This window comes from Platalea leucorodia, assembly GCF_965183815.1.
Source record: "Platalea leucorodia genome assembly, chromosome: 8".
Classification (NCBI taxonomy): Eukaryota; Metazoa; Chordata; class Aves; order Pelecaniformes; family Threskiornithidae; genus Platalea; species Platalea leucorodia.
The window spans coordinates 9,061,364-9,087,334 of NC_138830.1; the positions used below are offsets into that span (position 1 = coordinate 9,061,364).

General features: G+C 40.7%; 1 protein-coding gene across 1 annotated transcript in view; it reads left to right on the forward strand.

Annotated features, from left to right (window-relative positions):
• PLCH1 (phospholipase C eta 1) overlaps positions 1–25,971 on the forward strand; it is an 88,115-nt gene that overhangs the window by 19,082 nt on the left and 43,062 nt on the right. Inside the window, exons 3-4 of the mRNA XM_082319893.1 lie at positions 23,228–23,374; positions 24,459–24,702. Of these exons, the coding sequence (XP_082176019.1) occupies positions 23,228–23,374; positions 24,459–24,702 (391 nt within the window). The remainder of the gene's footprint in view (positions 1–23,227; positions 23,375–24,458; positions 24,703–25,971) is intronic.

Below are 25,971 nucleotides of genomic sequence, written 5' to 3' on the forward strand. Positions count from 1 at the left end.
TTTGGGACACCAGAAGAATGTTAATAACTTTTCTGTAAGTCAGTCTGACAATGGCATTGTCATATTAATTCATCTGTGTGCTACATTTGCGACAAGCGTTACAGGGAAGATGGTTCACAAATCTGTCATTGGTGAACCTGTCATCTCCAGGCAGAACTGTTCTGCTTCTCAGATGAAACTGAGGTTCATTCCTGGGATTTATCAGGCCACTGCTGCAGTCCCACTGATTTTGGTGGGATCATGTTCCTTCTGAGTTGTCTTTGACATTGTGGAAGGAGAGATTTGTCTCCCAGATGTCTTCACCCAGGTCCCCCTTCACTGAGTCTGAGCAGTCTTGCAGTGTTTTGGTAAATGCCCGTTAATCACAATTCTCTCCAGGCAACAGTCTGCTCTCTAGCATGAGTGTATAACCGGAGCAGCTACCTTTGGGATGTGTATTTGCAGTTTTGCTGTTCCAGATCAAGTGGAAGAAAAGTCTGATCCATACTCTGTGACTTGAGGTGGTGTTTTATTGTAGAACAGCACGTCTTTATCCTGCTAATGGCGCGAAGGCTGGATAATGATCCATTAGTGCGTAGTCCAGTAATCCATGAACAGTTATTGAGTGATGAGTCTGCAAAGTGATAATCGTCTAAAGTAGAAGACAAAATTAGCAGGAATCATAGACCAGAAAGATTCTATGGCTTAATTTATTTGACTTTCATTCATGACCAGACAGGATTAATTATTTTTCCCCTGACAGAATCCTTCAGGGCTTCCCATTTGTCTCTTCAACCTAAGCAAGACACTGCAGTGACAGCTACTTTCACTCTGAGTATATGGAGGGAGCTGAAGTCCCTGCTGGACAGTGAGAGAGGTGGCAGTTCCCAACAGCATGACGTAAGGAGATGTGTGCATGTCCCCAGGAATTAGCATGTTGCTCCTGATGCTTGAGAGAAGTTGCTTTCCTGTGGGACTGTGCTGATGTAGATAAAAGGGTTGATGGAGCTTTTTAAGGATTTGCTTTTTGTCAGTGAGCCTTCTGATCCTGTAGGTCCTGACAAAGGGCAGTGGGATGGGTGGGGGCGAGCGGGCTGGGTGCTCGCCCCTGTTCCTGATGGCAGCTTTGTGGTTAAGATTGACCCATCCTCCTTGCCTCCCTCAGACAGACCAAGAGCGACCAAGCAGTGAACTTTGGGCTTTGTGTGACTTAGCAAGTGCCAAGGTACTCAATTGGGACTTACCTGTGCCTGAGACCATGTTTTCTCCAGTAGACATAAATAAATTGTACTTGTTTAAAACTTTTTTTACACTACTGAGAAATTATGAAAGAAATTCTGATGTGAACTCTATGTGGGAAGGTACTATTAGCAGGGAAGGTACTGTGATCCAACCCCTTGTGATTTGCTGACATTTCAGTGTTTGGGTTGTATGTGTCCAGCTGTAGTGTCTATTAATTCTGATTTACACAGTGTTTTCATGATTTTTTTGTAGTTATTACTATTATAGTTTCATATTCTGACATTGAGAGCATGGCTCTTCAGGGAGCAAGCACACAGAGAGGTTGATTAGCTTATTTTTCTACATTTTTTGAATGCTAATATTCTGTAATTGTTAAACAGAAAGAAGCTGCGACGTGTTTAGCAAATAGCTGATTTTGTCTCAACAATTCTGAAAGTGGCTGTTCATACTTATTAGAGTCAGTTACTTATGCCAATTATCTTTTCTTCTTAAGTTCCCTCAGAAATACAAACCTTTTGTTTAAATTGTATTTCCATAATTGTAATTAATTCTCTCTCTTAGTTTCTAATTTTATCTTCTGGCCTCTCCACTTCTTTCCAGATGTGTGTCAATAGGGACTTGACCGCTATTGGTAGGATGTCACATTAATTCAGTTTTGCTCGTATTATCTAAACTGCACTCTTTTGTTCAGAGCAATGGGCTAACTCAGTTGTATCAGGCTTGTCTGGAAGGCCACATTACAGTGGCACGGTTATTATCTGTAATTGAACCTGTAATCTGGAATAACAGTTGCACCTCAGGTGCAAGCCAGCCAGATAAAAATATCCCACTGCATCAGTTGGTGTTCTTAAAAACCATAGGAACATCTTTCTCTGTAGAGACTTCAGGACTGGAAGTGTTTACAGAGACACACAATATGAACTTTGCTCAACTGTGTTCATCTCTGGTGTTTCCTTCGTACCCTTCTGGGACCTGCATTGCTTTAAGAACCTGAATAGATGGTATTCCGTTTGTTCACCTCCAGCTGAGGTGTTTAAATGCAAGACACTCTTGTGGACTGCGTAAATAAGAATGCTGAAGCTCTGTGTTTATTTGGAGTAGTTTAAAGATCGTGTTTTGTGTTCAACCAACCAACCAACCAAAACAACCCCCCAAAAAAACAGCCAAAGGGAAAAAAAAACCCAACTTAGAGCAGAAACATCCAAATGACACTGCAGCACTGCAGGTATCATGGTGCCTCTGTGTGAATGTCAAAGAACCTCACTTAGGAGACAACCAGTGAATGCTTCTGCTCCAATGTCGGAGACCATCAGCTGCAAAGGAGAAAGTGGTGGAGACAAAGCATAGGAGATATGTCAACAGGAGGACAGCACCTTGCTTGTGTGATGCGTTAGTTGAAGGCAGATGCAATTTTGAGTGATGTGGAGTAAGAGGGAGGTGCTAGTGCTGTGAGGCCCAGCCTAATGCAGTTCTGGTCAGCAGTATTCGAGCAAGGAGAGCTCGGGAACAGGCAGAGAAAAGGACTGCAGAAGTAGAGATGAGATGAATCTGGTTTGTTTAGCTTGGAAAATCAAAGATTGAGAGGGGGTATGACTGCTGACTCTAAATGCATTGCAAAGGGAAAGCTCAGGGAAGAAAAGGCTTATTTGAACTGATGGGGAAAGTTGGCACAAGAGCAAACTGAAAATTGTCCATGAATACATAAATAGATACAGGAAAAACTAACGTACTTTGAGGTGGAGATTGGTAAGTTTTGGAAAAATTGTTAAAGCATCCTATCTGTGCTCTTGCTGTGAAGTTGTAAATGTAATTAGTAGCAAGCAATATATTGACTAATGTGAATATAAGGCTGGAGAACTATTTAAGTGGTCTGAATTCAATTCCTGTGTACAGTGAAAAGCAAGTACAAACAGCAGTTCTTCCATTCCATTCTGGAAAATGCTGCTATACACAGATCACGCTGCTCTCTACCACATTATAATGATGCTTTGAGACACTTGCATGTTGTTAGGCAAGAAGAAGTATTGATAAACAACTGTGTGCCTTTCCATTCATGGGTTGTCTTTGAGTAATGACTGAACATTCATAGGTGTAATGCTGAAGTACTATATGCATCAAAATTGCCTAAGGATTTATCATAATTTTATAATTTTATTAGGAAAAGCTGCTAATAGCTGCATTTGCAGGATATTAAAATTCTTATCTGTTTATGTATGAAATTTTTGGTTACAGAAGTGGAGATTGCTGCTGTGTCTTGCGGTCTAGGCAGTCTTATCTGCCTAGAAGCAAAAATGTCAGTTTTCTTCATTAACAGCAAGATACAGCACAGTGTGTGCACACAGAGAATAACAAACTGAAGACAGATCTGGGTTTAAGCTATTTTAGCAGTTTCTGTAGAATAGAGCAGATAAGCAATTATAATGTTTGCAATAGCCTTGAGGACTTGATGGACCCACTTTCTTTTCCTTCCTGTTGCAAACTGCCAAAATACAAAGTACATCATGCCTCTAGGCTTGGAAAAAGATTTTTTTTAATTTTCTCAGGTTTTTCAAGCATATTTTGTTTGTTAGCTGGCAATAACAATGTAGGAATGGCTGTATTGTCAGACCAAACATCCATCTACTTTGCTAGCAGATGTTTGGGGCTAAAAGTATAAAGGGGAAAAATCCCCAGTGTGTATGTAATAACCCTTCCTGTGGCACATGCTCCCAGTGCCTGCTGGTCAGCAATGGAGGTACTTCCCCGGCCAGAAGATGCATCTAGATAATTGCATTTATTAACTTTACATCTGATAAGTTTTTTTTTTTCTTGAAGTTTTTTTAAAATGCCCTCACGCTTGTGACCATCTGTGGGAATTAACTCCAGAATTTATGTTGGTTGGTGTAAACCTTCTGCTTGAAGGGAAACGGTAATTTCATGCAACCTTGCCACATTCAGACTGTAATGGATGGAGCAGATTTGATTACTTCACCTTTGAAACCATTAACTAGATGTACTGAACCGAGGGCCAAGCCTGTAAAGTAGACAGGTACTTAAGTCGTGTTAGGCATTTTGGTAGCTTTGAAGGTCTGCCTTGTAACGTCTTACTGAGGAAATGGATGGAGAACATTGTGGCGATAACACTTTCTTTTGCCCCTGGGAAAGGAAAAGCGGCAAGAACGGGAACTCCATTCTAGACTTCAATATTGAGGTCCCGAGCCACTGCAGTGCAGCTTTGGTACAGTGCTACCGTGAATATCGGTACTTCCGCTTACTTCAAATGGCACTTTGAGATAGGCCACTCAAACATTTGTCTCGTGCTGACACTAAGCAAACAATATTTTTCAGTACTTATTTTGCCATCTGACAATGTGCCAATCTGACCTGTCTGTCCCAGCCACCAGTGAACTGGCAGGGGAAATTGCTGACTGCTGATCTGAATTCCTGCGTGTGCTCTTAGTCTCTTTTTTCAGGAATATCCAGCTCATCTTTCAAACGGTTCTTCCACATTGCCTGCTTGTATACATCCCAAGCTGAGGGGGGGAGAGAGATGTAGTCCAAGGCAATTGCTTATTTTGAGAGATCATCTCAAAGATTTCCCAAATGTAATGGATGCAATTGTGCACCGCCTTTATTAGGTGAACACCTACTGCTGTTACACAACTGGTTTTGGACAGCTTCACAAGAGATTGCTTATGGCAGGTGTTATTGCAGTGTTTTTCCATTCATTTCAGTCTGAGAAGCTGAGCTTTTGTGCAAGTTCTTGCAGGATTTTTTTTTTTTTGCTTCAGTGATCCTGAACTTTTGTGCCCAATGAATGGGAACATAAAATGCATTATGTTTTACTTTTTATACAGTAAAACGGTCTATTTTGGTTATTAGAGCACAAGAGTTTTGGGGGAATAATAGTAAATCTTTGTTGAATTGCATGTATATGTTAGGCTTGATGTTTGCTGATGGGCAATGCTTTATAATTAGCTCTGCTGAAGCTTCTTGCAAGCCCTGTGCTTGAGGCTAAGTGCTAAAGATGCCAGATGTAGACTGCAGAATTCAGGCTTATATCTTAATAGTTGGCTTCAATTTAAGTTTTATAATGATGTTTGGGAAAGCAGGACAAGTTAATAGTGCAGTAATTTATATATTTTGGTTTATATTCTGATTTACGTAGCAAAATATCCACAATTCATTCCTTGAGACAACCAGATGTAACTGAAAATGTATATGCAAGAAGGGCATTAAAGAACTTAGTTATTAAAGTTCACATAGGTTAAAAAAGTGCCTAAAATGCCTGAAGAAACTGTCTCTCGGTGCTTTGTTGAATGTGTAACTACCTTTAAGAACACTGTGTTGAGATGCATCCTTTGGTGAAAGGAGGAGTTTCATGTGTGGGATCTGTCTTGAGCCAGTGTATCAGGTGATGGAGTCCTAATGCCAAGTGTTTTTTCCCTTCCATCTTTGTATATTTGTCATCTTTCCAAAGAACCATATCTTCATTAATGACAAATGAGTAGAATTTATAAAAGCTTTAATCTAATAAAAATGGCAAGTTTTTCATGCAGCTAATATAAAGTTTTATTCATTGCTAGCTGACTTTCCACGAGGAGATTGTATTACAGTTTAGGTCTAAGATTAAATTTGGATGATGAATATGAAGATGATGTTATCTTCTTATTTCATTATCTATTTACTGTAAGAAGTTCCCTAATCAGCTTTTCTTGCTCTTTAGCAGAATTAGTCTTTGTACCAGTTTCCAGCTATTTTGACAGTGAAAAAGGAAAAACTGATGAGCCAGAAAATGAATATTCTTCTGATGCTGTAATTTCAAAACTATTAGTTAAATCATATGCTCATTTATTGGAAAATTAATATTTTGCAGTAGAACTTGCACTGTCATGTGTCTGTCCAGTAATCTAAGCCTTGTGAGGTACGGTTTTTAGTGCTCAAAAATTGGGCTTCCATTTTTGGCAAAGGCTGTTTTTAGTAATAAATTTTCTTTAATTGTGAATGGGGATGCGGCAGCTGCCTAGTGCCACGGGCAGTTTCAGGTGCTGCCAGGCTGTGGGGAGGGAGGGTGGTCTCCTGCGTCTCCGGGTGCGGGCAGCGCTGCACCACAGCCAGTTTTCCAGCAGATACCTTGGACCACGGCCACTCAGCCCTGCCAAGCACAGGGCTGTCGGCTCTCGAAGTGGGCCTCTGCGTGAGCTCGTGTGGGTACAGCCCTGCACGGCCTCTCCGCGTCCCGTCCAACCTATAGCAGCAAGCATGAGGCAGGATTTTTACCCTGGAATTACTGGTTCAGGTTTACGTGGCATACATGTATGTTCTGTGCTTTTCAAGGGAGTTTTTAGCTGATTTTGTAGCCCAACAGACTTGAGTTGCCTGAGGAGGAGAGGCCTGAGCATAGCGATTCCCACAGCTGTCCATCTGCCCTGTTGGTCATCCATTTTGCTATGGGAATATCTGCTGGTTATCCCGTGGGCTATTCCCTCGCATGGATGAGCTGGGAGTACCTTGGTGGCAGGTTTACTCTATCTTTTCTTCCAGGGAGCTGAAAATATTGGCATTGGTTTGGCAGCTATACCCCAAGACAAGCCAGCACCATTTTGTCCCTCTGGCATTGCTTCTAGCACAAAACAGGACACATTTCCCTCATCTCAGCCAGAAGCTGTGAGCTGAAGTACAGTGTATTTTAAATGAAAACATACCTAACTATGTACATAGAAGAGAAGAAGTACAGTTTGCAGATATTACAAGAAAGCTTTAAATCCCCTTTTTAAATGAAATGACAGGGATAGTGCTTTGACACTGTCTCCTTTGTACCTGGAGATACTTGCTGTCTTATCGCAAAATAATTCCAGTGGTTTAATGACAGAACTTGTTTTTGAACAGCAAATTAAGACGACTGGAAAATACTATTAACCTGGGGGAGATGGATTTTGAGTGAATGAACATCTTTTTAATAAATTGCAGTGCTTTTGTAGCTGAGATTGTCAAAAGCTATTGGTGAGGTGAAGCTTGGAGGATGGTTCATGTGTTTCTTGAAACCAGCTTAAAAAGCTGAAAAAACCCAGACTTTTAAGCATGCAAGGCATTGGCAAAGGTCTCCCAAGGAAGGGTTTATGGGGCAGAAAACCTAAGTAGGAAAAACAGGCATACAAGTGAGTCTGTTACCTTTCCTGCCAAACCTTATGTTGGGATTGTGCGATACGTATGAAACAGTAGGGGCTGTTGAAAATATGTGCTGTTGTCTTACGGTGATCATTGATGTTAATCAAATACAGGTAACAGAATACCAATTCTATGTTGGGAAAGCTTACTTGTCATCATCAGCTCTGAGACTTTGATAGAACTTTGTGTGCTGTGGCTCCGCAGAGCACTCCAAGCAGGAGCGCTGTGATCCCCCTGAGAACAGGGGATGTATGTGAAAGCGAAGCAAACTGCAAAGATGTGAGGGTTGCTCGGCCACCGCTTAAATAAGATGTAAGTGCAATGTCAGATGGTATAAAGTGAACTAGTTGCCTTTTGACTTTTCCCTTTGCAGACAGTCAAACTTTAATGTAGTACGTCTTCAAGGACACACCGCTTTCAGGCTTGACTCTGACAGGGCTAGGGATTGGATGCAAAACCTGGCTTGTCAGTGAAGAGTTGTTATGGTGATTTTTTTTTTTTTTTGGAAGTTGAGTAAACCTACAAGTACTTTCATACCGTTTGGCATATGTCTCCTGAATGACATAGAAGTCTTCATTTGTTTGCTGTCATGTTCTTGCTAACCCATATAGCATGCTCTAATTTCTAAAGCCATATAGCATTTAAGTACTTCTGTTTTTAAAATGAACTTTATTTTGAAGACAAAATAATACGGAATGTATTAATGATTGGGCACGGTTTCTTACAGAGAAGCTTTGGTGTTAAAGATGCTTGTGTACAGCTCCTCTCATAATTAATAGAATGATAGAAGTATGGAGTAATTTGCACTTAACACATTAACAAGTGCAATCTGATATATCAATAATTAAACTATAGAGTGGTGACAGTTTATTTTTTTGTTGCTGAATTTATTTTTTGTTGTTGAATAACACATCAATTCATTTGAATGTAAATGCATTGATAACTATCTAGAGGCTTCAGAGTGATGACTTTATCCGTTAATCTTGTGAACTGAGATGTGAACCAGTGGTGGGGTAATGATGTTGCTGTTCCATTTCCCTTGTTGTAACTGAGAATGAGTGACACTTCTCTTTGCAGAGCGTGACATCTGCCATGTCCTACCATCCTCAGCTGAAAGTTTGATTAGAAGCACAAACTTCGAGTGCAGCCAAGAATGATCCTACAGTGGGTTTGGGGGGGTTGTTTCATTTTATAGATTGCTAGATGTAGTCAACATATATCTTAGTGTTCTGCAATCTATCGTGACATGTGGTGACTGTGGGAAGTCTTACTATTGGTGTTAGCAACAGCTAAGAAATAATGATTTCTCAGTAAGTAAAATGTGTCAGCTCTACTTATATCTTGTCTCCCATCTCACTCAAGTTCTACAGGCATGTAGAACTATGGGACTTTTTTGTTGGGTTTTTTTCCTCCTTTCAGTTACACTGTCTATTGTGTAACTTTTTCCTAGCATGCACTAGACAAATTCTGTCCTCTTTTATTGCTGTCACAATCTTTGAGAATACAGCTAGGTATTCCTTTGGTGCACTGATGTAAATGTCACTGTGTAAAAGCCAGCTGAATAGTGAAACAATTAGAAAATGCAGTAAGTCGAAGATGTGAAGCGTTATATATGGAGCCTACTTTATTCTTGCCATGCATTCCAGCACTGTGTCCCCTTGGGCTCCATCATAAGTAAATGCAATTTATGCAAGTCTGAATATTTCTGCCCATTGTTCCACGCGGACTATAAACCTACTAATTTCAGTAGCATTGAGTTGGCTTAAACAAGCACAGTATTTAGCCAGTAGCATGGTAATTTTTTATAGCTACTGGGAGACTTAGTGCTCAGCATCTCATAGGAGACTACTTGTTCTTACGAAATCAAATGCTCAGTGATGCACAGACTAAACCATTTGCATGCTTTGTGCTCTAACTGGCCTGATTTTGCAGAACGGCTGTTTTGCTTCAAGTTAGTCACAGAGGCAGGAGGAGGGGGCACAAAACCTGGGGAAAAGGAGTGCAGTCCACAGAGGTTCTCTCTTTCTGCCTCGCAGAATCCTGTGGCTGCAAATGCTGGGAGTCACTTTGGAGTGAGGGTGGTTTTTCTCTTCTGCATTCAGCCTGTGTCACTCTCCCATTCTTTAACTGAAGTATGGTAATCCATTCCTGACCAGCCTTCCTAGGTACCAGCAGGATTTCCTTGTGCTTGCCTGTAGAGCTCTTCTTCCCAGGCGTTACGGACGCTTTATGCCTGGAGCATCTTAATCACTGTGCTATGCTTGCATGTCTCATACCAAAAGTAGTCGCTGCTCCTGCATTCCCACAGCAGCAGCAGCAGCACAGAGCAGATGCTTCCAGCTTCATTCTCCGGCTGTGCTTTTCGGTTTTGAAGAAAGTTGCCTAGTATTGTCTCTGGATTTGTGCTTTCCTGTCTTTGTGTTATGGATCACGAAGATTTCGTCGTTCCTCGTAAAGAGCAGTGCTGGCAATGTTCTCCTGTACTTCTAAGGATTGCTTTCCAAATGTTTTGGTTCTGGAAACATGAAGATTAAACTGAGGCTTTCCTACAGTGAGAATTTCCATTCTACTTGCCAATAATGCATGAGTTACAAATTTAATGGCAGACCTTGAAGTATATAAAAATTTAAGTCCAGAAAAAGGTAAGGATATTTGAGTTTGGAATTACTGTAGGAAGAGCTCATAATGTTTCTGGAAGTGCTTATAGAAAAATCAGGTAACTTTATCCTTGTGATTGGTAAGTTACATACAATATTTATGTGGACATTATTAGTATGAAAAATATATGTATGTATATATATATATTCCTGAATATTTAAGAGGAAAACTTGGTATTTTTGTATTGACTTGAAAGTACATTTCTCCATGAAAACATGTGGATTGTATGTGAGATACTGCTTCTAAGATATGGACAAACTGCACTTGTGTGTTATCTTAAATTATTACAAATGTATTTGCCTTTAAAAAAAAACATTCTTGACCTTTTCATCTATTGGTCATTTTGCTGTGGCATAGCCTTCTATGGAAAAGAGTTTCTGTTTGTTTTTTTTTTTTTATAGTAGCACTTATAAATAGTATAGTACATATGAAAATGATGTGTAAAATTCTGATCAAACAGCATTGGATGAGAAAGATGTGTCTTTTCAAGAATTGTAGGAGGATGATACAAAAAAGGAAGACATCTTGAATAACTTTCTTCAGTAACTTGTAGTTTATAATGTCTGATTTTGTTTGATTTAAGTCAGTGCTGGATGGAAAGTGGTAATTAGTTTAAGCCTCTAAGTGGGTAGAGAGTAAATGCTGTAGAGAGGAGAAATCATGGTAGATAAAGTTTATTTTTGTATTTTGCTCATCCTTAATGATGATGTGTTATGTGCTTTTAAAGAAAAAAACTTACAAAATACATTTAGCAAAGAGCTGGTTTGTCAAAATTGGGTAGTTCAGAAGATATTTTCTAACAAGATTATCTATAATTTAAGAACAAACTAATCTAAAATAAAGCCACCAAAAGTCATGGGTCGTACTTTGAAATATCATTTTGCCCACTATGAAGCATGTTCAGAAAATTTAAGGGCAGTGTTGGGGGTTGACATATACTGATTTTTTTTTTTCTTTGTATTTAGCATGGATGATTCTATTTGGTGAATATTTTTTTAACTAGGGAAGGTTACTGGAAATAGACACAGCTATTGTATAAGAAATTGAGACTATTTTAAGAAAAATTTGGAGTTTTTTGTATATCGTCTCAGTGAATGGCCTCCTATGTCGGAGTTGGTATACTACAGTTCCAAACGCTGTATTTTTATTTTGGAGGTTTCAGTTACACAAAACTCTATATTAAGCTTTGATGCATATAGTTAGGTAAAGGAGACCAGGTGTTACTCCATCTGCTTTCTGAGAAGCAGAAGGTAATGGATATGTGCCCATTTAATAATTTACACAAGATAGATTATTTGAAGGGGGTTTTTGGAACAGTCCTAGGAGAAAAGCATCAGGTTTAATTTTTGAAGCTCGTGTAAATGTGTGTGTATGTGTAGATAAACACATTTCATACCAAACTACTCAGTGGATGGTGAACTTCTGAGTTAATTTTGCAGTCCCTTTTCCTTAGCCAGATATAATAGCAGCTGCCAAATTTCTGTTAATCTTTTTCAGTTAGTAGCACTACCATGTCTCTGTCCGGTGGAGGCGGTTAAAGGATGCAGAAGCAACAAGTACAATGCGGTGTCCTTTGTGTTCAGGTTTGGCCGCTTTGGTGGCGTTGTAGCAGTGCGTGTGGGGGCACGGCTGGGCTCCCGAGGTGCTCCCCGCACGCAGGAGGGCTGACACAGCACTGCGCAAGCGTAGGCTCTGGATGTCGTGTTTTGTAGGCATGAATATATTCACGTGCTTGGATGGTGGAAGAAGGCTGAGTGCCTGATCTTCCCCTTATTCAGGCTGGTGATTACTTAGGCCTGCCAGCACCGATACTGATAACAGCAGGATCACACCCCTCGCACAATTTATGCACATAAGAGTGCTCGTATGATAGCGCCTGGATAAAGGGATAAGTGAACAGGCGGGTACCGTGTGTGCCGTCGCTGGCTGACCGTCTGTCTTGGCTCCGCAATGAGCGCTTGCAGGAAGCAGCAGCTCCGCGCCTGTCAGCGGTTTGGCTGTAAGTTTGTACGCGACTGCTAACCACTGTGAATGGGAAACGCGCTTGTGCTCAAAGAGGTGTTGGCAGTGGGACGTTAGCGGGCATGGCACGGGAGGAGCGTTACAGGCTTCCCTTGGTTATGGGTCTGGGTCTTAGGCTGATGGGTCATGGTACGTAGTAGTTACCTTATTGTTGCTGCCTTAGCAGAACACTGGGGTTGCAGTTGGTACAGCTAAGCAGAGAAACAGCAGTGAACTACATCGCATTTCATTCACAGGAGCTATCGCAGCAGCCATTAAGGTCATTATTAGTCCTTCTTTGGGACTCTTGTATCTTTACATCTATCCAAGCACCTGTAAAACAAGTATTGAGTATAGACGCTGGAATAGTAAGTAATGTGTATCAGGAATTAGCTCAGAACGGCATACTGTTCTGAGTGGATATTGAAGGCATCAACCTCCTCCTATGAAGAACTTGGTTTTCCACAGATTTAATTCCAATAATAGCTTTAATTTATCACAGCATTAGATGCACGCACAATAAATTAGTATATGTACATAGCAGCTTTGAAAGGTTTAAAGCCTCTGGGTTGTTTGGTATGTTCCGAGGATGTTACCCTGCGTGAAGTGAAACGCCTCACCTGCCAGCCTGAAAGGAGTGTCGCTGCGCTGGGGCACTGTGCAGTGCCGGGTCCCTTCCCTGGCACCGGTGAGGTTTCAGAAGATGCTGGAGCTGGATGCTGAATGCTGATGGCTCCGAGAGAGGTATCTAATCTGCTTCTGCAGAGCCAAGGGTGCGGTAGACCAACTAGTAACTAGGTTATATGCTTGTTAACTACTCTGTATTCTTTTGTTTTTGTGCTTATGAATTAAATATACTCTTGTTTCAATAAATATATAGAACACTGTCATCGTGTGAAACTGCAAAGGTTCTTAGAGTTTTCTGAAGAACAGTGCCTTTCTGATACAATGTGGCATAAACTTAAAACTGTTAAAGTAACTCTTTCACTGCTTTGATGAAGACTAAAGTGGCCAAATGCTATACTGGGATCAACATTAGTGGTGTCAGTGTTGTGGAATGCAGTAGCTTAGTGAACCAATGGTTGGTGAAGGGAGCTTGCTGCAAGAAAAGTTTACAGCTTTTTCCAGTACTGAACTTATCTGCAAGAAGAAATGTGTGTGCTTATTTTTCCTCTTTACCATACATTTTGAAGTAGTCACTTAAGAAGCTCATGTCTTAGAGGACAGCCTGTTAGTATGCAGGCAGCATTTTGTGCGGGTGTGTGTGCTTCTTAGATGACTGAAATTGAAGTTATGGGAAACCATAAGCTGGCTTTCTTTGTGGCATTACAGGAAACCCAGCAGTAGGTGAGGAAGTTTGTGCCTGTTCTCTGTCACATTACTGGTATCCTCAGCAGTACAACAGATAACTGATTTGGAGACATTTTCACATGTTACCAATAGAAACATTGATCAGCATGAGACTCAGATGCACAAAACATTATTATTTTCGGTAATAAAATTACTTTGGTGTTTGAGACTCAGTTCATTGTTTGTCCACAGATGACTCACTGTTGGTGACTTGCACCAAGGTAATTTGAGAATAGAATAGATAAACATGTTTCTTTAGCAAAGTGACTGTTTCTGAGGAGTGTGAATAAATTAGTTCATATCATCAGTTGCACTGTAGTCTTCATTACTTTTAAAGGTTAATTAACTCCACCTTCAGTTCTTCTCTGCTTTTTCCCTTCCTACTTACTAATCGAGCCCCAGATGTGGATTTATGTGGCAGCCTGAAGGGGAAGCAATGCTCCCTCCAGCCCAGCTGCTCTCACAGCCCAGTGTGATGAGTGTGCTCCAGGTCCTGGGGACTGGATCCCCCTTCCACCAACTTCATCCTGGAGTTACAGCTGCTCTTGTGCCCTGTGATTTATTCCCCTCACCAGGCTGTGATGCTGTACAGGTGCCAAGATTGCTGTGACATATTGCTGTTTGCTGATAAATTTGCAGACATCAGAATTCACTGTTTGTGCTGAAGCTGGGACGGTTTATCCTCTGCACATCTCCTGCGTGGGGACAGGAGCAAGCTTTATACAGGGTATTCTCGTGGGGTTTTTCTATTTTTTGTTTTGTTGGAGAAGTAAGGCAGGAGTAGGATATAAAAGAATGGCATATCTTTTTGGAGGGGTGAGGGGATCTGACCCAGCTCAATATATTGCGGTGGGAATTGTATTTCATTGAAGTCCTGGGTAGTACGTAAAGGATCGAGGAACAGGGATGACATTTAATGCCGTACAGCAGAGGCAGGGTTAGAACAACCATGCTTGGTTCTCGGGCGTATGATCCTTCTTTATGTAGTTACTGGTTTTTACAGGGCAGATGTGGGATTCTGGAAAAGAGCTTGTGGCTTACTGTTTTCCACTGTGGCCTCCGCATCCAGAGGCATAGCTCCTGGGTTGCATTTTGGGCTGTTCTTTATCGGTTGCTGTGAGGCCTCAGAGGAGGTGCTCCTGTTGGTGAGGAGTGTGCACAGGTGACTCAGCTGAGCTCTTTTGAGTGAGTTACTGCCATCCTTTCTGGTACCTGAGCAAAAGCTTGCCTAGCAAATGGGAGACGCTAGGGTTTCCTTTGGAGACATGGCCACAGATCCACAAAACGATGTCTCCTGTTCCTTGCGAATGGTTATGGCAGCGTGAGGCTGCTGCCCAAGAAGCCAAATGCCTCTCTGCCCTTTGCTTGTCGTGAAACTTGCTACTGAGGCTGTCACAACAACACGTACAGACCTGTCCACTCATCCTCCTTGTTGGCAGGTGTAGTGGAAACTATCTTCCTCTGTTTCTCCCTGTCTGCTGCTGCTTCCACTTGCTCTGTAGTGTCGTAATCAATTGCTATGCCCTCCCTGCTTGAGGGATCCTCATGCAGTAATGAGGGTTAGGATGTGCAAATGTGTTAGTTGTGTTTCCTTAATAAATCTATGTTTCTTGTTCACTCTAATGATGTGACAATGTGTTTTGGCAGTTGGCCATGCCTGTGGTTAAATGATTGTGCTTTTCAGTGTTGATAAAGAGATAATTCCATAGTCTTAATGGAAAACTTATAGTCCTCAGTCATGCTGGGTTGCAGTGGCACCAGAGCTCTCAAAACGAGCAGCTTTGCAATCTGTTTCTGAAGGAAGAAGAGGAGATCTCAGAGATGTTTATTGTATTTCAGGAACCAGTAGCAATCACGTTCCCCTGTAAGTTGTCACACAGCTGGTCTCTTGGCTCTGTGTTGGCAGGCAGTGGCCTGTCGAAGGTGGTGCTTTATGGATAAGACTTAGAGCTGGGGTCCCGAAGCCTTGTGACCGCTCAGGCCCTCAGGATGCCTCAGCAGGGTAAGTGTGCAGCAAGACTGCAGGGAAGCTGGACCTGCTGAATGATCTGTTCATCAGCTGCTTTCCAAAGTGCTGCTTGAATGAAACCTGGGCTAATTTCTTGAAGATAATAATTAGGAGTCTGAGCTAGCAGAAGGAAGGTATCCTTGAGCAGAGGTGGAAAACATGCATTATTCATTGTATCTGGGGGCTGCTCTCTCAGATTTCAGTTGCTGTACTGAAGTGTAGATCTCAAAAAGGGGATCATAGGCCCTGTAAATAAGGCAGTGTCCTAGCAAGTAATTTTCTGCATTGCACAGTACTCTGTAGAAGATAGTCTCACTGTAGGGACAAGATTTATGAATAAGGATGATTAAAACTCTTTTGGGATTATATTGTCATGCCAGGTCTTTGTTTTGATGATGCTTGTTCCTTTCTGATCCCTAAGTGCAAAAGAGGAGGGGGCCTCAGTCTGGGAAAGGACTCTGGGTGCTCCCATGGGAAGAATAATTAATTATTGTCAAGAATCCAATGTGGAGAAGGCATACAGCAAAAATTTTTCACTTGTAATATGAAAATAAGAGGAGTTAAATTGATCATCCTAAAAGCATTAAGCCAGCAATCTCAATATGGTAGGCTGAAACAGCAGTTACTATGAAATACCTATTACTCATAAATATAACTCCTGGGAATTACTGCTCCCAGGTTTTTTGGTTTTGTTTTGTTTTTGGTGGTGTGGGGTTTTTTTGTTTATTTGTTTTTGTTTTGTTTTGAAAAAAGATAACACCAGCCTGTTGCCAGACCTACAAAGAGTTAAAACTATGCTGATAGATTTTTTTTTCTCTGTGTGTGTGTGTGCGCACGCACACGCGCATGTGGTATATATTTTTTGTTCTTAAGCTTCACCCTTTTTTATTTGGTTATTATTTAGTGAATTTATAAGCATGAGTTGTTTTTCAGATTTAGTGATTTTTCATTGATTGTAGGCTATTCACAATTGTTTTGAGTAGTCACGGTTTGTGTTTTGCTGGTTACCCTACTTGTTTTGATTCTCTACCTTCTTGAGGGCTGAAATGAAATACCTGCACTGTTTTCAGCTGTCCTTGCAAGGACTAGCACCTGCCTTTGGTGTCTCTGCTGGTGTGTGTGACTTCCTCAAGGATTTCTTGAGATTTGCAGAAGTGTGAGAGATTGTCCATCTCATGTCCATGAACTTCACAGAGATTATGATTAAACCTGCTGAAGAAGCTTAATGTAAAATTCTGAGAGGGGTTGGAAGAGTTGCTGCAAAGCACATTAAAAACTGGCATAAAATATGAGATGTGGCTATTAAAAATAGTTGATTTACCCAACCTGCCTCTGTGGTCTCTGCTCTCCTGGGCTTTTTGGCTGTTACATAACAAAGCAGCAATCAACAATTTGATGACATTAGTGGTAAGCTGTGTGGTGTGCTGGATATTAGTGCCATTCTATGGGATTTAGATAAAATGTGCTCTCGGGGGGGATAGGGGTAGGGAGTAAATGGCTTTTTAATTGCATTAGCGTAAAGGCAAACTTACAGCACGCTCAGGATGTATAAATGGCTGCCAAGTAGGCTGATGAGAATAGTTCAGAAAAGTGAGAATGTTTTTTGTGATCACATCTAGAGTATCTTCACTACTTGGATTGTGATAGTTTAATTGCATACTATTGTCTAGTTCAGGGGCGTGTGTGCTTTTTTCTGTGCACATTTCTTCAGTGCCTGCTTCTGGGAATGTGCATCTACGTCACTGAAAAATGGACTCCAAGCTGGATCCAGATACATGATTCCAGTGATGGGAGCATGCTGTGACTCCTCTGTCACCCACCAACCATCTACTTTTTGTATAACAGCCTCACTCGGAGTTCGGTTTCTGGAATATTGGGGTTTTTAAATCTGAAAACTTGAAAGAATCACTACGATGGCATTTGGGAGTTTAAATAAAGTAAGATAAGCCATGCTTTCTGTAGTGAAGAGCAGTCACCCTAAGGTGAGGTGTAGGATCCTGTTCTGATTCTTGGGGTACTGCAGCACAGTGAATCACAGGAGATGTCTGCAGAAGTCCTGGCAATGCGTGTGGGTGGGAACAGCAAGTGGTGGTGGTAGTGGAGGGGTCTTTTGGTTTTTTCTTCTCTGAAGAGAGAAAAGAACAATATACCTGCAAAGTATACAGTAAAACCAAAAATACTGAATGTAGGGGAGAAGAGCTGATGTTGCAATTGAAAAAGTAACTTCTGCGTTTTATGGACTTCTTTTATCTCCTCCAGCTTAAAGTTGGCTTAATACAGCTTGCTGCATATAATTTAGAAACACAGTTTATATCCTCTTTCATAATTATACTTCTCATTGTTTGGGAATGCTCTTTATACCTTAGTTAACCTTTTGGTTTTTCAGATGGCTGTAACATTAAGTCCATAAAAGCAAGATATGAGACTAAATCTTTTTTCCTTTTGGTTGCACTTTGAAATATTAATTTCTTAACATATAGTAATGTAATGGGTAGAAATAAGAAAACTGTTTTTGTGGACAGCAGTAACAAATTTAAAAAAAATTGTTATTTTTTTTTTTTAAAGACAATCTGTCTCCCAACTTGAGTGGTGTAATCTTTATACTCAGTTGTAGGACACTCCTCCTAAAGCTATTAAATATATTCATGTCCTACTGTATTTTTAAGGGCCTACTGTATTAACTTACTAAGGGTTTGCTGTGAACACTTGAGCTGTTTGCATGTAGCAGTTGCATGCACTGCCCTTTGCCACAACAGGTTTTACTGGCTGTCCTGAAATTGAATTAATAACTCATTATTTAAAGACCTATGTACATTGTCTAATGGCTTTCTTGTACTATCTCATAGAAGCTGAAGGAAATGTGAGTGAGATTCTACTCAGGGTGAGCCGAGTGCCACTGTGGCAATAGGTTGCTGTGAGTAAACTTAGGACAAGTTTGGAAGTTATTTAGTTGAAACTTTGCATGTGCGTGCAACTTACTGCACAGGACCCACAGAGTAAAACCTATGGGGCCTTGAGCCTTTTTGTTATTGTTGTTGTTCAAATAGTTAACATCATCTCTTTTGAAGTAATGGCTCTTTGAAGGCAATGGTGGAAAAAATAATGTTTTTTTTAAAGTGAAATCCCACTGAAACTGGCTAAAAAAGTGAAATAAACCCCTGTTCACCTAAAACCTGTATTCCATCAAGGTTTTGCTGTAGGCTCTTGACAATAGAGAGTTTTGCCACTAATGGTTAGGTAATAATATTATCTTGAGTAACTAAAACGCAAAATATAGCAGCAAAAAAATCTCAAACCTTTTCCTGCTGTTGCTTGCTTTTAGGGTTACATGAAGTGTTGGGGAAGCTCATCGGGGCTGAGGGCATGGCAAGACCAAGTGTTCAGGAGTTGGGGTAATCCAGAAAACCTTGGTGCAGTGTTGGCTGTCACGTGCAGGCAACGGGGCAGCCGGTGCACACCGAGCATCCCAGCTGGCATCCTTCGGGTGCCAGTGCTGCTCCTGCACGGTGCCTGCCTGTTGGCTCCAGTTGTGAAGTGACCAGCATATTTACTTAATCTTGGATGAACAGGCTTTATGGGGAGGGGATGTTTGTTTCACTGCTGTGATGTGCCCTGTATATCAAAGCACACTTCTCTTCTATGGAAGGCGCTGCAAGGGATAATGTTTTAATTCCCTAAATATTTTCCTTCAAGTATCAACTAAAGGGTCCAACATGCATTAAAGGCTTTGTAATAAAGCACAACAGCAGGCAGGTGTGCATGTCATGACTATCGCTGTTGAGAATTAAACAAAATTAACTGCAAACTATTGAAAACCAGGACTTGTACAGGAAATGGATGTTAAACCTGTGAACAGAGCTGTAACTTTTTGTGAGGGATTCTCACAGGGTGCAGCGCTAAGCTATTCCCTTGTTATTAAAGACCCGATTGCACATGGGGATAGATTAGAGCAGAGTTGGACGGAAGGTAGCGTTGGCTGATTTGGAGCGGATTAGAGTGCTTTTTGAACGTAAGGCCGCGTATGGTTAGTGGTCAGAGTTCCAGCTTAGTGTTCTCAGGCAGCAGCTTGACTTATTAAGCAGTGAGGAGCAGTGTTGTCAGGTAGAATAAATAGCATCTGCCTAACGTGCAAGATTTCAGGTGACATCTGGACTTACCCGGGGCTCGGATGGCTCTCCTCCTGGCTTCAGAGGTCTACCATGTGCTGGGGAGTGTGGCCACTTCAGAAAAAGTCCAGCTGGCACAGATGGGTTTGTATTTGGTTTACCATTCGATAGAGAGGCAGTTCCTTTGGAAGAAGAGATATGTGTACTACTGAGAATGATTATCATTGCTTGAACTAAAAATTAAAAAATACTCTTTGAATTCAGGTCTGTTTTGCTTTAAATGGTTATTTTGGGAGGAAAAATAGGCTGGTATTTCAATATTATTAAAAGCCATTAAACTACAGGATCTCTGTTAGGATGATTTTAGACTGTCAAGGATAAATTTGCATAACTCTGGAAACAGAAGTGACTTTGTGGTTTTCAGATTTTGTTTCATTTGAAAGTAAAGCTTTAAATATACAATGCAAAAGCATAATACTTTATTTGAATTTCCAGTTTAATTAACTTTCTTTGTTCTTGTAACATGTAAACTACGTTGTATTCTAGTTTAACTTAGTCTTTTTCAGACTTTGGGCAAAAAACGCACAGCTAGTCCTTGTGGTAGAAAAATACCACATAATGGAAACTATGTCTTGCTTTCTCAAATTTTAATATATGTCTGCATTGAGGAGCTGCTTCATTTACTCAGCATTCGTGGTTTATCTAGAGGATTAAATTTCTCTGGAACTAGTTTTCCTATTCCTTAGTAAAAGCATTCTTGAATTGCTCTTCTGGAGCTTTATTCTGAACTGCCTCTGTTCAATAACTTTATTCAGATGCTAATGTGCAGTGTGTCTCTTGTGAATGTCTGGCTAGAGACTGAAATTAGCATATTAGGAATAGATTTGAAAAAAAAAAACTTTGTTTCTTTGTGTGCTTATATTTTATAAATAGCTAAAGGAGAGGATGGTGTATTTTGTAAATGGTTTGCAGAGTTGAAATCCAATAGGCCTATGAATGGTGTGGCATTTCTATTATTGTAGTCCATTCTTTAAAGTGGATTCTTTCTGTTATTAACACCTACACAGTAGGGATGATGCAATGAACTCTCTTACACATTTACTATTCTTCTTTAAATGTTTGCATTCTGATGGTATTTTCTTGGAACTGGAAAAGTGCAAGCAGAAAAGATCGTGCTTACTTGGGCACTAGACTACTGTAGGTGGCATTTGAGAAATGGAGGATGTTGAGATATTTGGCAGGAACTGAATTTCTCCCACTCTTCTCTATTTGTGAAAAAGGGGTTTTAAAATCTATTCCATATAACTTTGATTCTGAAGTCTATCTGAAAACGTGTATGCGAAATGCGTTTATAACAATTGCAAATGTGTTGTAGAAACATTTAGGCAATTGAAACAGTGAAGAAACTGGATCGCCTTTTATGACTTTTTCCCCCCCCCATGGTTTTGTTGGCTGTAATTATCTGAGTGTGGCCCCTTTTCTGCTTTTCTTACATTAAAAAAACGTAGTCCTCTTTCTTCTGCCTTTTGCTAGCAGTCCTCAACAACATCCTAGTGAAACCAGTTTGTTGGTTTTTTTTTTTTTTTTTTCCTATGGCAACTGATCTGATCATAATAGAAAGACTTATGTGAGAATTAGTTATTTTTGTAAGACTTTTGTTAATAACTGGTAGGCTTAGGTGCAAAGAAGCAGATTTTCTGTGTTGAGTAGCTTGTTGCTAAACCTTTTCCTGAGCTAAAACCCTGTTGCAATCGATCACGCTAATAGTGAAATAAAAACGTGCATGCAGTTTGTATGCCAGGCTAACGCAGCAGTTCAAACTTGCATATCCACACACACTGGTACAACCTTTTCTTATGGAGAGCCTTATTTTTGTGCTGGAGGACAATTCTTGTTTGTTTGTTAGTTATGAATCCAAGGCACACTTGATCTAAACTCAGTTCCAAAGTGAAAAGCTTAGTCTGCCAAGAGAAAGTGTGCGTGTATGTACGTAGTAAGTTTTAGAGACTTATTTTTGCTTCAGTTAATCTTTCTTCTTTAAGGTTCTGAGTTTTCCATCCCTCGTGGTGTAAAGGCTTGGCTTCCTCATACTTTGTGCATCTTCAGGTAGATGCAAGTTAAAACTGCCACAGTCAACGTGTGGATACTGTGTAACATCTTGATGGATTGATTTATGTCATTCTTCTGGCTCATCTTAAAGCACTTCCAAACCCGCCCATTCATTAAGTATGTGTGATGATTCAGAGAAGGCCACATATTTATGGACATAATAAAGGACAAATTTATTTCACTCATGCACAGCTGTGGTGCTTTCAGAAGAGTTCGGTTCAGTTCAGCTCAACCTGAGTCCTCTCATTCCTCCAAGAAAGACAACAACTCAGCAAAAACACTGCTACTGATGCAGTTATTTGATGTGGAGTTTGGCTTGCCAACAAAAAGGGTTTTGTGCGAGGGAGCCAGGGGAAGCTGGTCCAGCAACAACGGCTGTTTGCCCCATGTTTGACTGATGGTTAGGATGCTGCTCTGCCTGTGGCTGACCCAGAGGCGCTTTGTAAGGAGCAGCAGGCTTGTTCTTCACTGATGGCCTCAGGGTTGTGCGGGTCTCTGCTGGAAGGCATGCTCTGGCCACGCTTCTGCCGTGGAGGTGAGCTGAGCAGGGCCACCACAATGTGCTTTGGCATATGGGAGCACTGTGGGCTTTCAGCTGGTGCTGAGTCCACTGCTGCTTGTGCTGCTTGTGCCACTTGCTGTGGGAGCTGAGGAGCTGTTCAGGAGCTGAGAAAATAAATCCTAGCTCCCGGCCCAGAGGAGTAGTGTATTAGTCTTTGTTGTGGTATCAAGAAGAGTACTGAAGAGAGAAGTGGTAAAGAGAAGAAAGGGCGATAAGAAGAAATAAAGATAGACCCAGATAGTATTTGGGAGCCAGCCAGAGTGTAAACAAATCATCTGGGAGGTGAATTTGGAGTGATATGAAGTGAGGAAAGACTGTGAATGGATAAAAATAGGAGAAGGTAATTTAAGAGCATGGATATATACTGAGATCAAGAGGAAATGTCTTGATCCTAGTGTTTGGAAGACTGTAGGAGGGAAGATGTGAGATGAAATGGATGAGATGGGTGTGTTTTAGTCAAAACATAGAGAAACAAAGCCTTATCATCCTGGATGGGATGGGTGGGTAGAAGGAAGTCATCACAGTATGTGACTGAAATTTGGTAGCAGGATGGAGAGGGTGTAAATGTGTGTAGTAGGGAGAAGGGATTGTGTATTTATAATTCTGTTAACAGTTCTAACAGTGTCAAAAGCACAAGATATAAACTAAAGGATTACTGAGCCCAAAGGAATGTGGAGTTTGAATGATAGTCTCACCATTCAAAATTTGCAGAGTGCTGGTTTAAAATTACAGTACTGTGTATAATAATATAAAAAATATTTAAAGGAAGTAAGCATGGAACAACTGTAAAATATTTTCCTTCAATATATGGTAACGTTTTCTTTGCCTCCTTTGCCGTGAAGGTGTTTTGACAGATGATTTTCTTTTTTTTTTTTTTTCTGTGTGGAGAAGCTAGTTGCAAATCAGAAACAGTATGTCTCTTACACAGCAATGACTAGTTCCTGTCAATAAAGGTGCAAATAAAAAAATTTATATGCTTCGCAGATGTTGGAAAGGCAATAGGTCATAATAATAAAGTGGAATCAGATGGCCATTTAGTTGAATTTATTCTGTTCTGCTTTGCAGTTGAAAGATGCATGAGTGTTATGCAGTCTGGGACTCAGATGGTTAAGCTGAAGAGCGGAACCAAAGGGCTAGTTCGTCTCTTCTACCTGGATGAGCACAGGACCTGCATCCGATGGAGACCGTCCAGAAAAAGCGAAAAGGCAAAAAGTAAACGTCTAATATTTCTTTTAATTTCTTGGGCAGTTCAGTATTAGAATGTGAATCACAGAGAGAAAACTGAACAATATTTTTTCGATCAATTAAATAAATGCTTTTTGATGCTTATTTTAGATGTGATGTGATACTTACATGAAGGTTTTCAAGAGTGTGAACAGAGTTTAACCACCTACTGAAAGTTCAAGGTTATGAAAGGAAGGGGAGTGTAATTCAGTCAGACATCAACATTTTCCATGAGTTTATATGAATTATGAGCAAACTGAAGAGTGACTTGATAACAAACTATGCTGAACTCTTTTCAATGTATACATCACAAATTTAAATACAGAACCTAGAAAAGTTTAGATTGAGATTTCTTCATCTTAACTGTGAAAATTTTCTTTAGGCATTATTACATCTTGAAATTATTGTGTAGCATTATTTCTCATTGATACTGTTCCTGCCACACTGTTTTAAATTGGAAATTCAAATTAGTGGCTTATTGAATAAAATAAGGACTAGAAATTGACAGAACTGTCGCAGAGGCTTGAGATTAAAAACAAGCAGTTGGGAAGGCTACAGATAGTGACAGTTGATGTTTTTGGGCCTGTGTGCAGTGGCTAAGAGCTGCTGTGTTGAACAGCATAGCTGTTTGGAGCCGTGGCACTGGGAGCCACGTTACCTTAGCACAGCGATGGGTATCCCTGTCTTCCTGCTGTAGAAAGCGCAGCTGTGGTGGGTGCAGTCCCTTTGGAACTACAGTGTTTCACTGAGTAATGGAAGACTCTTGGCATCTGTCTCCTCATGCTCCCCCTTGAGTAGCCTACAGTCTGATGTAGCAGGGAGCACTCAAAGAGCTTTGCTGTAACCTGCCTGTACCTGCGCTGGCCTGCCATTGAGGCACCTGTACTGTGCAAATGGCATGGCCAGAGCAAGGATAAGCCTTGAAATCAAAAACCCCTTGTGGATGTGAAGGTGTAGTATTGAAAAATGTTTAATGACTTTTAGCCTGAATAATTCAGAATTGCTCGAAAGTGGAAAGAAATTGGGTAGATATCCAAGCATGTCTATTTTTGTTTTCCCTTTTTCCCCACAGTTGTCATCGATTCCATTTACAAAGTCACCGAAGGCCGGCAGTCTGAAATCTTCCACCGCCACGCAGAGGGGAACTTTGACCCAAGCTGTTGCTTTACTATTTACCATGGCAACCACATGGAGTCACTGGATCTGATTACATCCAACCCAGAGGAAGCTCGCACCTGGATCACAGGATTGAAATATTTGATGGCTGGAATAAGTGATGAGGACTCTCTCGCTAAGCGACAGAGAACACACGATCAGTATCCTTTTATGAGCCTGAGCTCCAGCTTCTGATTCAGTATTTCTGGCTTGTTTTTTGTGACTTCAGCCTAGGGTGTCCTTTCATCTCGTGTTAAGTGACTAAAAACCTTACCATTGATTGCAATGGAAAGTTGAGTTATGGGTTTGACATGGACACTTATCTGTGCAATAAAACATCAGCTGTGCTTTAGGGACTGGATTAACTCCATTGAAGTCAGGGAAGTCTTGCATTTTGTTAGTAAAATTCTTATTGAAGGGTTAAAACAGTCATTTCTAGTTATCTCAATAAATACTAACCCCAGCATGATTTCAGAATTTCTGTCATCTTCTGTGTGCCAAACTGTGCTTTTCTTCTGCTGCAAATTGCAAGGTCCATTAGAAGACACTGTTTTCAAGATATTACTAATTGAAAACTTGAATTTGTTAGCCTCTGCACAGGTGAAACCCTAATGTTTTTGTGAGTCTTTTAGTAAACTGACTAGTAACTCCTGGCCATCTCTGATATCTGGCCATCTCAGATATCTGTGTATACTTCTCAGCCTCCATTGATTGTCAGAAGAACAAATCTTTAAAGCTCCTTAAATGTTTGTTGTAGCCTAGTAACCAAAATGAACTTGTAAAGATCATGTCCATTGAATATTTTCTTGACGTGATTTCTTTCACAACAGTGCTGACTAGTATGTTAAATACAAAGAACACTCTTCCCTAAACAAAAAAAAAAACCCACACGAAACCAACAAACCCATCTTGATTAAAACTGTAACGTGTCTCTTCTGCCACACAGAAATCTACAGTGGTCACATGTAAATACTCCTTCTGGAGAATATACACACTTCAGGTATTTTTAATTTATATTTTCAGTGTTTAATTCTGATACAAGATAGGCCCAGATCCATTTGGGGGATATATTGCATGCTCTGTTGCACACATACTCAGCTTGCTATATTTATCCATGACTTTTCCGAGCTGCTCTGTGTTCTCTACTGTTGAAACATCACTTCAAGTCTTGTTTGTATTATCAAATGTGGCAGCTGGGAGACTGCAGACAAAATGACCCTGTACCAGTTCCAACTACTGTAAGAACTTAGCAAAAGCTGCAAAGGGGTATACGTACAAAGAGGGGGTAAAAGGTACTGGTTAGAAAGTGGAGAAGTTCAAGCAGAATGAAGGGAGAAGTGGAAGAAGGTATCAGAGTAAGCCCAGCAATATTTGAAAATTTAGAGTACCTCTTCAGAGGGAGAAGCTAGTAGCAGAAATGCAAGCACAAC